The sequence below is a fragment of the Protopterus annectens genome, chromosome 1.part2 (assembly GCF_019279795.1).
Source record: "Protopterus annectens isolate FY-2018-M chromosome 1.part2, PAN1.0, whole genome shotgun sequence".
NCBI lineage: Eukaryota > Metazoa > Chordata > Ceratodontiformes > Protopteridae > Protopterus > Protopterus annectens.
In genome coordinates, this window is record NC_056727.1 from 937,847,021 (window position 1) to 937,862,056 (window position 15,036).

The 15,036-nt window shown below is 37.2% G+C and overlaps 1 protein-coding gene across 8 annotated transcripts in view; it reads left to right on the top strand.

Annotated features, from left to right (window-relative positions):
• Positions 1 to 10,869, top strand: part of LOC122791983 (gap junction beta-4 protein-like) — a 129,215-nt gene extending 118,346 nt beyond the window's left edge. For 7 of the 8 annotated variants that reach the window (XM_044059856.1, XM_044059851.1, XM_044059853.1 and 4 more), the window contains one exon: positions 9,841 to 10,869. In XM_044059856.1, coding sequence (XP_043915791.1) covers positions 9,870 to 10,676 — 807 coding nt within the window. In that variant the 5' untranslated portion in view covers positions 9,841 to 9,869 and the 3' untranslated portion in view covers positions 10,677 to 10,869. Of the gene's footprint in view, positions 1 to 9,517; positions 9,632 to 9,840 lie in introns of those variants that run through there. The other variant, XM_044059871.1, reaches the window with a different exon arrangement.
• Positions 10,870 to 15,036: the final 4,167 nt, after the last annotated feature.

Below are 15,036 nucleotides of genomic sequence, written 5' to 3' on the forward strand. Positions count from 1 at the left end.
GCACAACTGTCCCTTTACAGGGACAACCCAGAAGTGCTATTTAGTTAACAGATTTGTTCAGATTCAGTAGACAAATAAGGTGGAAAGAATCAAATCCCGACCCCAGGCAAAAGAAGCTGCTTGTTAATATTACAGATGCTCAGTCTTCTGCACTAACCAAACAAAGGCAGTATTTCTCAAAGCGTTGAATATTGAATGTAAGGTAAGAAGGTAAGTGGGACTGAGTACTAATGCTATAAATATCATTTGTAACACAGGTTTTAAATGGAATTGTGTGTGTGTGTGTGTGTGTGTGTGTGTGTGTGTGTGTGTGTGTGTGTGTGTGCGCGCGCATGCATGCCAGTTTGTGTGCATGAGTGTTAGTGGATTAGGGTTAGAGTAAGGGTTAGGGAAGGGAACAGATAAGTGTTGGCAACAGGGTTGAGCATGGGTGCATCAGTGTTTGTGGGTTAATGTTAACAGAAGAACTAGGGAAGAGCACTGATGTCTGTGTGTGTGTGTGTGTGTGTGTGTGTGTGTGTGTGTGTGTGTGTGTGTGTGTGTGTGTGTGTGTGTGTGTGTGACCTATTGTCTGGTCTGGTGGAAAAGGGAAAGGGTCTAACAGGACCACAATGCAGAGAAATTATGCCTACACGTTAGTTACAAGTTAGTGGTTTTTTTTTGGTTTAACTGATTGGAAAAGGATTTCCTTTTCCAATCTCTCAATTATTCATAAAAGTAGCAGTAGCAGTCAACAAAATATGAGTTCAGCATACAGTTTTGTTGAATCATGATTAGTTTTAACTACTCTACATTTATTTATAATATATTCCTACCATTATTCAATAATGTCTTCACCTGAACTGTTCTGTAATTCAACTACTATATTTCCTCTGAATACTATATAATTATGTCTGATTTGTACGTAAATAATGCTTAACCCTGTTGCATTTACCCTGTCAAAATTCAGGTGTGTAAAATGCATTGCACTAAATTGCATTAATATATTTCTTATTTCATGAGCTCATTATGTAGCAATGTTTCCTTTACAGCATTTATGCTATCTAAAGACAGTGGTATGAAATGTTTTGCACTTTTTTTCTGGTCTGGATTAATGCAGAAAATGATCCTTACACAAATTCTTCTACCTGGTTAAAAAATGTAAATAAATGCAATTTTAAATACAATTATCTTTAACTCCTAAGACAGCAACAAGGAGAAAATACCCATTTTCTGTGGTAATGAATCTCGGCCTGGTAAAGAGAAACCCCTCTCTTGTGAAAATTCTAAATGTACGGTTTGGTTTTCTCCACAAAGTGAGAGTTTTCCATTAAATATCGAAAAAAAGAAAGGCTAGTCAAAAGCAATGATAACATAATTATTGCAACTCCTTTTGAGTTGGCCAAAAAGTGGGAGATTTTGACGGTTTGTATCAATGATAGTAAGATCTTTTCAGCAATAAGTTTTCCAGGCCTTAAACAACTGAGAATTTGCTTCTCATTACAGGCAGGTCCATTAGGTGAGGGTTTTGCTGACACCATCTATGACCTTGAATTATAGGAAGTTCATACAGGAGTATGTCTCAGCCTGTCAGAGGATTAACCCTCAGCCCACATCATCCATCATGTCAGGGGGTACACCTCCAAAGAAAATGAAAGGATCCCCACTAGCAGGATCACATGAATCACCCCTTGAAGTGAGAACCTGGCATACATCTCCCATATTTGCTTTACAATGGACAGTCAATAAAAAAGAGATAACTGGACTTGATAGAGATGGATGAGTCTGTGTCCCTGGCAGTATCTTCATATTTCTAGCTTTCAGACATCTCTAAGTCAGCAGTCACCAGCACCAATGACTGAATAGATGTTATGGTGTACCTGATGAGTTGAAGTAACTCTATGGGAAACTTGGCACTGACTCTACTAAAGTTCAATCTAACCCCAGAGATATCCAATGTCTGCCAAATAGCACACTTGAAACAAGAGAAGGGAGATATAATCATGTCCAATAGGTGTGCTCACCAACTAAAATTTTATTCTCTGATCTACCTAAAGAGGACCAGATTACAATCAAGAAAATAATGACAGCTGTTGGTCATGTATTAGCTTCAATTCTCATAGTGCTACTGAGCAGACTGCACAAGAGAAAGATTAAATTATATATAAGGAGTCTTTGGTAGTACTACTCTAATCCCTTCCTTCTTTATTATGAATCAAAACAATCATGAGAAAAATTTCTTAGGCCAATCAACTTGAATCTCTTTTCTGCAACTTAAACACATTCATACACCCATAATTTCAGTGATGTGGTTTCACAGCAAAGCAAATACTCCCCCTCTTCCTTGGTATAGCGTCTATTATCTCTTCAGACCTACTGGTAATTGTGGGGGAGTATCGGCATTTGCCAAGGATATCATCAAATCATGACAACTTCCTTGGGACATCACATATTTGAACACCTAGAAGTCCCAACCACTATAAAAAAGAAAAAAAACATACTTTATACTTAGCTATAGAACACCAACTATGTTCCCTTCTGAGCATGATAGCTACCTTAACACATTAGTTGAAATCCCCATTAAAACAAATGCCTTTTTACTGGGGGGACTTGAAGTATCCATCAATAAACTGTCTGATTTAATAAAGTTTGGCATACACAATGTTTCCTTGACATTATAAATGCTAACTCTCTTTTACAAATAGTTAACAATTTTACTAGGGACCCTAGTATCTTTGATTTCTTCCCCACAAATATGGACACTTCTTGTAAGCCTCCATATGTATCATTATGCCTTGTTAAATCAGACAATAAATTAGTGAAATGCTTCTTTAAAACTGATTGTATGACCCATGTAAATACATTTTTGCTTAGGGACTTTAAAAAACAATCACTTTTCATTTACTTGATGACCTAAATAAATTCTGCTGTAATCCTCCTCTGGTTGATCCCATTGCTGAATTGTTTGCCTATGCCTCGAGCTTCTACCACTTAAAAGTTGCATTGACAAGATTTTCTCTATTTAAAAACAAAGCCCTATAGTGAAATAACCAGATAAACAAATTATATAACAAGAGAAATAAATTGCTATATGCTTATAAGAGTTCTCATTCTACCTACCTTAAGACAACATCTAAGCAAATTAGCAAACATCTTAAGGGAACCATTAGAAATCTCAGAGTTGAATGTGAACTTAAAATAGTCACTAAAACTATAAATAACTAAAACTTTTCATTAACTGTGTCAGGAAGTTAAGAACTAACACCCAACGATGCTCAAAGCAAGTCTGTGATATTACTGCATACTCTTATCCAAAGGAAATAGCTAGCATCTTAGCTAATAAATTTAGTGTACATTTTGCTCCATCCATAACTCCAGCCACCCCTTTAATGACTATGGAATAAGCTCTCTCAGACCTCTCAAAAAGTCAGAGCATTTCATTCATGGGCCCTGATAATATACCAAGTTGCCTGATTCCCAGTATAAAGCAGAGCATATATGAACCCATAATTAACCTGTTTAATATATATAACTCTCCACTGGTTACATTCCTGAAGCCTTCCAACAGCCATTGTAATGCCATTACACAAAGTGGCCTAACCACAAACCCTGGTAACTATAAACCATTAGTCTCACTAGCTTCATATGTAAAGACATTGAGCATATTATCTGATACATTATTAATCTGTCCAATGAAAATCTCTTAATCCTGAACCCTCTTCATTTCAGCTTTGTCAAAAGGAAGTCCTATCTGTTTAACCTAATAAATTTATTTGAAAAAGTAATTAAAGCATTGAATAACAGTTATGTTGTAGATACAGCATACCTAGATTTGTTAAGGCTTTTAACACTATTCCTCCCATGGGCATTATTCAGACTTGTAAATCTGAATTTAAATCCTTATATTGTAGGGTGGATAGGTAACTGGCAGTCTGGTGAACCCCTGGGGTCAGAGTCACAGGTGTCACTTCTAAAAGCAAAAAATGATCAGTGGTGTACCATAGGGCTCATTGTTGGGTCCCCTTCTGTTTAACATCTATTTCTCACACCTTCAGGCCAACATTCCTGGCTCATCACATTCAGACAAACAAATGGACTGTTGACCATAAACTGAATATTGAGAAGACTGGAGATCAAACGGCATTTACATCGAAAATGCTGTTTATCGAAGTCACTCTTTGTGGGGGTACAGCCCCCAACACACACTGCTAATTTTGTATACCAACTCCAAGATCGCACTACAGTGAGAAAAGGGCAAATTTTCCGATCTTCACTGTACAGCTATCTCACAATAAATACCTCGATGAATGGCATTTCTGATGTGAATGCCGTTCAATCTCCGGTCTTTTAAATTTGGTGATATAGACCCAATAGAAAGTAAAACCAGATGATCACAGTCTTGACCAGTGCATTAAAATATTTGAATTTAGAACTAGTTTTATAGAAACAGTCATTTAATCCAGGATGACAGGTGGCACATAACTTAATAACCCAGTCATATTCAGCTTTGTCAGTAGTAATCACAATGTAATCACTTCTGAAACTAACATCAGCAAGTTGTAAAGCTATAAATCTAAAAACATATCCGATATTATTCACATTTAATGTTTTTAGTCAGAGTATTAATAAGCTTCCTTTCCTGATATCATATACATTTTATTAATATGCTTTTTAAAAAGTTCTATTCATTTTTTCTACATGAAAACATCAACATAATTGACACTTGGCTTAAAAAAACAAACTTGCTGTAAACATATGAATTGACAGTCTTAACATTTAGCAGCAATTGGATGCACATAAGAAGAAATTCTCATTATATATTCATAGACATGGCAATTATAAGATGAGAATACTCCTATTATTTTAATACCCTTAGCCCTAACATTCACTCTATATAGTGTATCTGTTTTTTCATGATAGTTTGTTTTTAAAGTGGAGCGTCACCAATTAATTATTTAAATTTATCATTTACTGTTGTAATAGAGCAATTTGTTTTCATAAAAATCACAAAACATATTTACATTCCTGGAATAAGTTAATGGTAATGTCAAAATAGCCATCTGCTTATCAGTGCTGCATCGAGATGCTGTGTCAGTCTGTATTAAATATGGTTTAGCATCTGTAGCTCTAGATCTGAGTCACATGACCTCACCAATAGCATTTTCTGTATTCTTTGCACAAACCTCTTACTGTAAGATCTGCTCAAAGACTGTTAGATACACTTACCAGTTTATCATCAGTATAAGTAAGCCTAGACACTCTTAAAATTTGACTCTTCAGCACGTTCTTATAAAAAGTTAGGATGCATCCTTACCGTGTGTAGATATGAACTCTCCTTACATTCTTTTCTATATAGGGATGTACTTAAACTTCCCATCAAATCTTTATGTACAGTCACATTAAAAAAAGTCACAGATGAATATTGCATAGAAAAGCTCAAAAAGCTGTTGGAATTATGTAAATATTGTAGAAATGCTGTCAACATTCCAATGTTTCCAGTCCATAAAAAATGTATCATCCACAAAGTATGCATGTCCTGACAAAAAGTACATCTTCTCCCAAGGTAACATTACAATGTTTGCACAGAAAGTGACCATTGCATCTCCGACTGTTTGTAAATAATACATTCCTTTTAAAATGAAAACATTATTCTCAGGAATCAGCTCAAGGATCATATTAGTTATCTCATTATAATTAAATAAATACTGACGTGCTCTCAATCCCATTTAATATCACTGTAAAGAACAACTTAATGTTTAAGTAACAAAATCATTTTGTAATCACATTATAACTATCACTATCATTCAATAACCGACTCATCTGGTCTTGATGAAATTCACCGTCTTTCACTAGTACTGCACCTTTTTATTTAACATTTGTTTACTGGGAAATTCCAACTAGGACACAGCTTATTTTCAGTGGAGGCCTGGGGAGAAATGCTGCAATTACATGTCTTTATAATGTGGGAGGAAACCTGCACAAACCCACATGAATGCAGGGAGGACATGCAGACTTCACACAACTCTAGCTGAAAATCAAACCAAAGAACCTCTTTATGTGAGGCGACAATGCTAACCGCTACACCACTGACCCATCAAATTGTATACAAAAGGCTGCAGCATAATTCATTTTGTTAATAAAATCATTTTCACTCACCTTATAAGTGACACACCACTCCAATCAAACACTGTTGTACAGGATCTAGGAACTTCTGTTAATAATTCCTTATTTGTTCAGAAAGCCTTCCATCTGACTCATCTGATTTCCATTGCATTTTCCACTATATCCAAAGAAGCCTTAATTCACCTTTCTCACATCTCATCAGACCCATTGTTGATGACAACTAACCTTTCGGCATTTATTTATCTAAACATGCCTCAGTTTAAGATAACTCAGATTCATAACTAAAATATTACTAGCCTCAAAAATCTTAATTCAGTCTCTTATAGACTGTCCCATGGAAATCTGTGCCTTGCCTTTTGAGCTGAAAAATATATATCCCTCTTTGACTTCTTATGCTTTTCCAGAACATATGGTACTTCAAATACCTAGATGAAGGAACTAAACCTCCATCAGCAAATAAATAAAACATATCGGCATGATGGCTTCATACCCCAATGTAGGCCTCATCTCATGAACAAACTTCAACTAAGTGTCAAGCACTGTAGCACCCTTGCCACTTTCAAGGTAGACCTAGATAATTGGATGAGATGCCTCAAATGCTCCCCTAATCTATTTTGCATTACCCTGCTTGATGGGACATTTGAACAGGGGGTTTTGGTTAGGTTTTTAATGTTCTAATCAGTGATTGTCTAGTACTTACCTATGAACTTAAAGGGAGCTCAGTCTGGGTAACCGTATGGTCCAACTCCAAGAGAAGCAGACTCTGGTCAGTGATACATCGCACCTTGCCTAAAATGTACATTTAGCACACCTGAAACTAATTAGAACTAAGAGAAGGTCAATGATATGCAAGCAAATCAGCATAAAATAAATTATGACACTACTACAGATACTAAAGCCTTGAAATCAAAACTGAAACAGAGTCTTGTGGTTGACTGCAGACAAAAACAAGTAATGGAGGGTTGAGAGTTGGCATAATGGCTAAGGTGTTTAACTCATAAACATAAGGTACAGGGTTTAACTTTGGCTAGGCTCAAAATGGCCCATACGGGCAGATCACTTTGCATTAACCTATGAACCTCTAATGTGGTTGGTAAGTAAGCAAGGACTCATTCATACAAAATATGCTGGCTTACCTAAATGGTTCATGAATTGGCCATGTACCAGAGTTTACAATTACATGAAACATATACCTTTTCATTTCACAATGTCCATGTAGTAATGTAAGCAGGCCCATTATCAACTGCTATGAGTACAGCTTAAATGTATGACAGTAGAGAATGAATCTTGTAAGCCTTCTTACCATGGTCCAGGATCACCCACTGCTGACATTTTGTTACATATTCCAAGCCTAAAACCCTGGGTAATGGATATCTGCAGCATACTGTAGCAAAGGCAACTGCTGTCAACTTTTCTACCCTTACTTGTCTGCCAAGTATGTTGCAAAAAATAGGGAAAGACAGTCCCAGAATTCTGCTGGTCATGCCAATTAGACCTAGCATGCTTGGCTTTCCTCAGCTAATTCAGATGACTGAAGGGTGTCTCCTACTCCTTCAGCATAGCATTCTACTGGCACAAGACTTGTATATATTACTGCACCCAAATCTCAGGACCATAAGGCTAGCAACAAGGATGTTCTCATCTGGATATCTTTAAAGGACAGGGAGTCTAAGGACAACATAAACATTGTGCAGAATGCTAAAAGACATAGAGCAAGAAAATCTTATTTGGCCATATAAATGAGTTTTTCTGAGTAGTGTACATCCAGTGGTTTACACCTAGTGGTGCAAATCAGGCATACATCTAGTGGTGCACATCCACAGGTGTACATCTAGTGGTGCACATCCAGTGGTGTCCATCTAGAGGTGTACATCTTGTGGTGTGCATCTAGTGGTGGTACGCCCAGAGGTGTACATCTAGTGGTGCACATCCAGTGGTGTAAATCTACTGGTGCACATCCACAGGCATACATCTAGTGCTGCACATCCTCAGGTATGCATCTAGCAGTGCACACCCAGAGGTGTACATCTAGTTGTGTACATACAGTGGTGTACATCTAGTGGTGTACATCCAGCAGGGTACATCTAGTGGTGTACGTCTAGAGGTGTACGTCCAGAGGTGTACATCTAGTGGTGTAGATCAAGAGGTGTACATCTACAGCAGCTTCTGCACCATCTAGCAGATCTTTTCTCCATCAGTCTTTCCTACCTCTTTAACAAAGTGCAGGTTACTACTATAGTAAGATCCTTCCCCATGCAACTACTTTTTCAGCCCAATATGTGGTAAAATATTTCTTGAAGTGGGTAGTAGTAAAACTGCAGCTACTTGGAAACTGCACTCCTTAATCTTAAGACCTGAATAGTGTCATCCAAAGGCTAATCCTTACCCCATGTGAGCCAATTTTATTTTTGGCCTTGAAGCTCCTTTCTTGGAAAACTATTTTAGTGGCAGCAATAACTTTGGCTGCAGGGGTATCAGAGCTGCAGGCTCTCATGTGACAGGAACCTTATGGTGTTTTTTTCAGAAGGACAGAATAAACATTAGAAGCAAACCTTCCTTTAAGCCAAACGTAGCATTTGAGCTGACGTTAACTAAGGTATTTTATTCCTTAATTTTCAAAACAAAATAAAAATTATCTCATTTCTATGGGCTGTCCAATCTATGCTTGTCAGGCAAATGGCACAGCTATTTATCTATTTTATGCAAGCAATGTCTGTATACCTATCTCCTAGCAGACCATTCTAAGTAGCTAGCTAACAGCATTTTGTTTTATTATCAGCCTAATAAAAAAAGCACTAATGTCTCTAGTTTGGCCACTCTCTGAGGATGACGGCTACAACTGCTGAGTTTTTTTCAAAAATGTCAGCTTATAACCTCCAGTGCCAGGGTAGGGCAACGTTTTCCATTGTAGCCCTACAGGGTATGCTACAACTTTCACCAAAACAGATTCTCTCCTATTGGTTTAGTGCTGTCCTAAGTGTAAGACATCCTACAGGCAGTAGTGATCCCTGTAGTAAATATTGTACACTAGTGTGTGTAGCTCACCATAACCACTGATGCATCATTAATGCATTATTGCTGCAGCCTTCCTGCCCCTGTATCCTTTATCATGTTTGATAACTGTGGAGGGGGACCTGGAGCATTCACTCTAGTATCTCATTCACCAATCCAAACCTTATTTAAGGGAGCCACTCAATACTACCTTAGAGATGCATTAAAAATAAGTAAGTGTGTGAGTAAGGGTCCTCGTGGATTTTACAGACTGAGGATTGATGTTGCTTGTACTCTTGATGAATGCACAATTCACAAGACTTTTTTTCCAAAATGAACTGAAAATTGGTGTGAGGGTTTCCTTCTCCTAAATCTTACATTTGTCTGACATCAGTCAAGGTAAAGCTATGCTGCTGCAGAACATCTACAAAAGATCCAGAAGCAGGACTTAAAAGTCAGACATCTGACTTAGGCTAATCCAATAGATGTGGAAGAAGAACTTCAGTGCTAATGTTACACTTATTGATCTTCTATTAAGGTGAGTTGGTCACACACCTGTACATCTTGAAGATTTGTCTAATGTGAAACTTGTGCATTATTGAAAGTAAATATGGTCCTGGAATCAAAGTTAACATGATAAAGCCATCAACAAGTTTTGATATGGAGAAATGTACACATTTTATTTCACAAATTAATATTGCCTACCTCATCAGCAGCTATTCAGGAAATACTGTTTTTATATTCCAGATCCAGACAATACAGGCCCCTGAGCAGCGATGAACTGGGCTTTTCTACAAGGATTGGTGAGCGGAGTAAGCAAGTATTCCACAGGATTTGGAAGAATCTGGCTGTCAGTTGTTTTTGTCTTTCGTTTACTTGTCTATGTTGTAGCAGCAGAAAAGGTCTGGGGAGATGATCAAAAGGAATTTGTATGCAATACTCGTCAACCTGGCTGTACAAATGTTTGTTATGACAGCGTCTTTCCTGTCTCACACATCCGTTTATGGGCCCTTCAGCTCATTCTGGTCACATGTCCCTCCATGTTAGTTCTTATGCATGTAGTATACAGGGAAGAAAGAGAAAGGAAGCAGAGACTGAAAGATGGAGAAAGATACAAGAGAATTTATGCAAGCACTGGAAAGAAGGACGGTGGACTGTGGTGGACGTACATTATAAGCTTAATCATCAAAGCTGGCATTGATGGTGTATTCCTCTATGTTTTTCATATGTTGTATGAAAATTATGACATGCCCAGGTTAGTGAAATGCAGTTTAGCCCCATGCCCTAACACAGTGGATTGCTTCATTGCTAGGCCAACAGAGAAGAAAATTTTTACTCTGTTTATGGTGGGCTCAACAGCAGTTTGCATCATTTTAAACCTGTGTGAACTCTTTTATCTCATTATGCATAAATGCAGGAAGCTTGCTGCAAACAGAAGAAATACGAACAACAGAAATATGCTTTTGTTTTACAGTCATGATGTAGCATCATGTGACAACACAGATCCCCTTTCTAAAGAGAAGGAGGCTGCAAGGAACATGCAACTGCTTCCAGAAATATCTGTTGTGGATCACTCTAAATAGCATAAAAATGCCTCTGCTCTGAATATATTTAACCACTGATATTTAAGCTACTTTTAGCCAGGACAGACAGTTGCATATTCTAATGTGCATGGAGATTTGCTCACAAGTTCTCATAAATGGCCCTTGTTGACAAAAAGACTATTTTTGATAACATGTAGAGGTTGCTTAAAAAATTAAATTCAGATTAAAAATGTCTGTAGACTCAAAGTTATTAGAAATTAATATGCAAGTGAAAAGCATGTCTGAACTACATGAAAATATTTTCTTTTGTACAACAGACAATAACTAATTACTATCATTCTAAATCTGCAGTGTATCTTAAAATGTTTTATAAAAATGAATCATATTTTTGTGAGAGAATGCACATCACAATCTCCAGTAAATCATTTGCAAGACTATACTATAAAATTATAAGTTATGCATTAGTTAATATTCAGTCTTGTTATGTTTGCTGATAGCTATTCTTCCACATGCAGTTTGTGGCAGGAAACAGTCGGTTTGACTCATTCCTTGGTTGCTATCTGGATGACATGTATTCTAAACTCTAAGTACAGAGGTGCTGCTGTACCTTCAGAAAACTGTAACTCACTACAAGCCAGGAAATTAATCATTGTTAACCACAAAGGTGGCCTAATATGCATTAGCAAAACAGCGGAACTCCGGTCCGCTAATGATTGGCAGTAGATTTTCACAGTGCCGAGTTGCCAGCTTGACGCCCAACCTTCAACAAAGGCATGCCCATTCATGCATGTCTTTTCGAACGCCACTTGACCCGCGGGGAGGGCATGCAGACTCCACACAGAAGGCACTCCCCACACACTAGCTGAGAATTGAATGGGAGAACCTCTTGCTGTGAGGCAACAATGCTACCGCTGCACCACTGCAGATATATATATATGTTGACATACCTAATCTGAAGGCAGCAATTCCAACTAAAGGAATGTCTCGGTGTTAGCTGCCATCATGAAAAGTCAACAGTGCAGATGGACCAGAATTTTGCTTATCTTGTTGGATAGATGTACTCAAGTCATTCGTTTCAAAGGCCATCATTGAGTCACAACCCATCATAGTGCTAATATTTGTCTACATCTGTTTTATATATAACTGAAAGATTTTGAAGCACACTTGCACCTGACACTTCCCTAATGTAGTTTGGTGTACTGTTCAGTGTGTCCTACAATTCCCATGAAGAACCTATCTTTTATGGTCTGTTGGTCAGCAGCATACTAGTCTCATAGCAGCCATTATATAGACTATATGCCGTAGTGCACATGATAGCCTTTTCTCTTATAAAGCCATTGTAACCATGTCTGGGCTTCTGTCCTGTTCCACAGTCACACCTAACCTAGACAGGATAAATCATACATGCATGTCAGAAGCTGCATAGAGCATTATAAAAAGTAATTTGTGCTTTACACTTCTCAGCAGATTACATTTAAAAATATTCAGTTATAAAAATCACTAAATTAACTTGACACATTAATGACCGATAAAATTACAATGTATATAAAAGTTCATATGTAGTTTCATTATAATGCTGGAGTTCTTATGTTACAACAAACAAAGCTCTAGTTCTTATTTTATTTAAAGTATAACTTTCAGTGGAGATGATATCTAAAACAAACATTTTTTAAATACAGTCTTTTAAGTGAGTTGCTAATGACCATTTAATTTAGAATAAAGCTCTTGTAAATTTGCTTGGATGTTTATGCTGTGCTTCATTAATGACATCTGTTACTTTATTGCTTTGAATGCTTTTTGTATTTTTTGTAAAACGGGTATAATCTGGTGAGAAATTTATTGTTCTTTGCACTTGTTTAGGCTATCATTCTATCTTATTTAACAAAATTAGCGGAATGGCTTTAATGAAGTGACAAAGTCACTCACCCCCAGACTTGTTCCCTAATTCCACAGTACAATATTTTTTATTACATAGTGCATTTCTCCCCTCCTGTTATATCCATTTATTTATCTAAGCCAGCAACATTATTGTTGATTATAGCCTCTGTCCTCTCCGTGATTCGCCTGGGATTTTTTTTATGGCCTACTAAATATTAATAGTATAAATAACAAGTACCCACTGCACCAATCTTTGATTTTTTTTACTGAAAAATCTGATATCTTAGCAAGCCTAGTTGAAAGATGACATTTGTGCCTCTAACTTCATCCATGATGTCTTCTATTTTTATGCATAACAGACCAAGGTCCAGCACATTTGTGAGTGTTCTCTTGGTCAAAGGGTTATACATTGACTAAAGTTAGTAAACAGACATGCAGCTGCTAAGGAAATAAGTTTAAAAATGTAAATTATACAGAAAATGGAACATTGCTAATGAAACTGGAAAGAATCCTTATATAGGTCTGACTGTTTAACAAAGTACTATTGCAGGAGTTTACAAGTGATTTATGTTTCATAAATGGCATTTAATGTATATGAGTGTTAGCCTATGTAATATATGAGGATGAGGAATTTATGGGACTTAATACAAAATGTTTACTGACTTATTATGGGGGGGAATTAATATTTTTATTGTACATGCTTTATTGTCACAACAAAATAAGTGCAGCAGTCAATATTTACATTAAAAAAAGAAAAAAAATGAATAAATAAAATGTAATCTAGGTGCAGATACTAGACTAATTATATAATTCACAGTTAATGATGCATTGCATTACCTATACTTATTGGAGCATAACATATTGTCTGGTAAATAAAAAAAAAAAAAAGAGTAAAATATTTTAGGTCCTTAAATGACATATAATGGTGGGAAATAACTACAATCCATTGAGTCCATATTTCTCGGTTTGTTTTCTTCAGGGTAGGGTCTGTGACATTCAGCTTCAGTTCATAGGTTCATAGGTAGGTACTAGGCTATCTGCCCGAGGGCATTTATAAGCCTAGCCAGAGTGTGTCAGCTTTCGCCACCCCATTGATTAATTAACTGATTCTCTGTCAAGCAGAGCCAATGAAGTGATCCCAGGGGTGTATTTTCTGTTACCCATCCACTCATCAAGGTTTCTCTTGAAGAGTGTTAGTGAGGGGCTCTGCCTGATGTAATTTGGAATTTTGTTCCAAAGCATGGGGAGTCTCTGTGACAGGAATCTATCCCTCCAACATGTTCTATTTATTGTTGTGGCGAGGTTTAACTCACTAGAGTGCGTGGCTCACAGTGACGTGGATTTCTTTAGGTGGAGCATGTCCATCAATTCTGAGTTGGACATGGCTTTGTAAGTCAGGCAGAGATCACCTCTGAGTAAGCGATATGCCACTGAGTACAGCCGGAGTTTTTTCAGTCGGGCTGCACAGGACATATGTCTGAGGCCAGTAATCCTCTTGGTGAGGTACTTTTGTGGTCTTTCCAACTGTTGAAAGCATCTTGTGAGGTACATCCCAAATGGGGCATTGTACTCTATGAAGGTTCTAATGAGTGATGAGTAGAGGGGCACTATAACCTCTTTATTTCTAGATGCAAAGCCATTAGTAATTAGATGGGCCACATAGAAGGATTTCCTAACTACTTTGGCAATATGATAGTTCAGATAATTATTGAATCAAAACTAGTATCCATTCATCCACCACCCTTTTTTTCCCATTTTTGTACATGGGGTCAGGGTGTTACATGAAACAGTGACAATCATCTACAGCAAAGGTTTACACCACCAGGTGGCTAGCCCTGCCACTGTAGTTCTTCCCCACCACACACTCGCATGCACACTCACACATATGGCCAATTTTAGAGTGTTCAGTACACCTAGTGCATGTCTTTGGAATGTGGGAGGAAACACAAACACATGCCAGTGATATATTAATTCTCTACTTTTTCATAATACATTTTTATCTACTATTAGCAAAAAAATTAACACTCTGTTAGAAGGTAGACTCAAATAACTTAAATGCAGGCAAACCAACAAGAAAACAGCCTTAGTAATTGTGAACATGATGTGACAAATACGATCACATATATTCAGCAGTACTTTTCATAAACCCAGTAATTCATGATAGTCCCAAAAGATATGTACTCAATCCCCCAGGTCTCCTGTAGTGCATCTGCAACAATTGAGTGAAACTTTGGGATATAGTCTGCTAATTCCGGATGAAGTACAAAATATTTAAACTGCTATTACCAGCCAAAAAATCTAAACATACATGACCAAGTAGCATATCTAGGGTCAGCTAATATTTTGGACCACAACTCCTTGTCTATTTGAATGTAGAAATCAATTTCCCACATATACTTGCATTTATCAACTATTTTCTACTTAGGATAAAGCAATGTCTTATGCAGCTAATTCATTGCCTCTTCTGCGTTAGTAACTGAGATCTTGATTTTATTTTGTTTATATTTGTTTACCGGGGTAG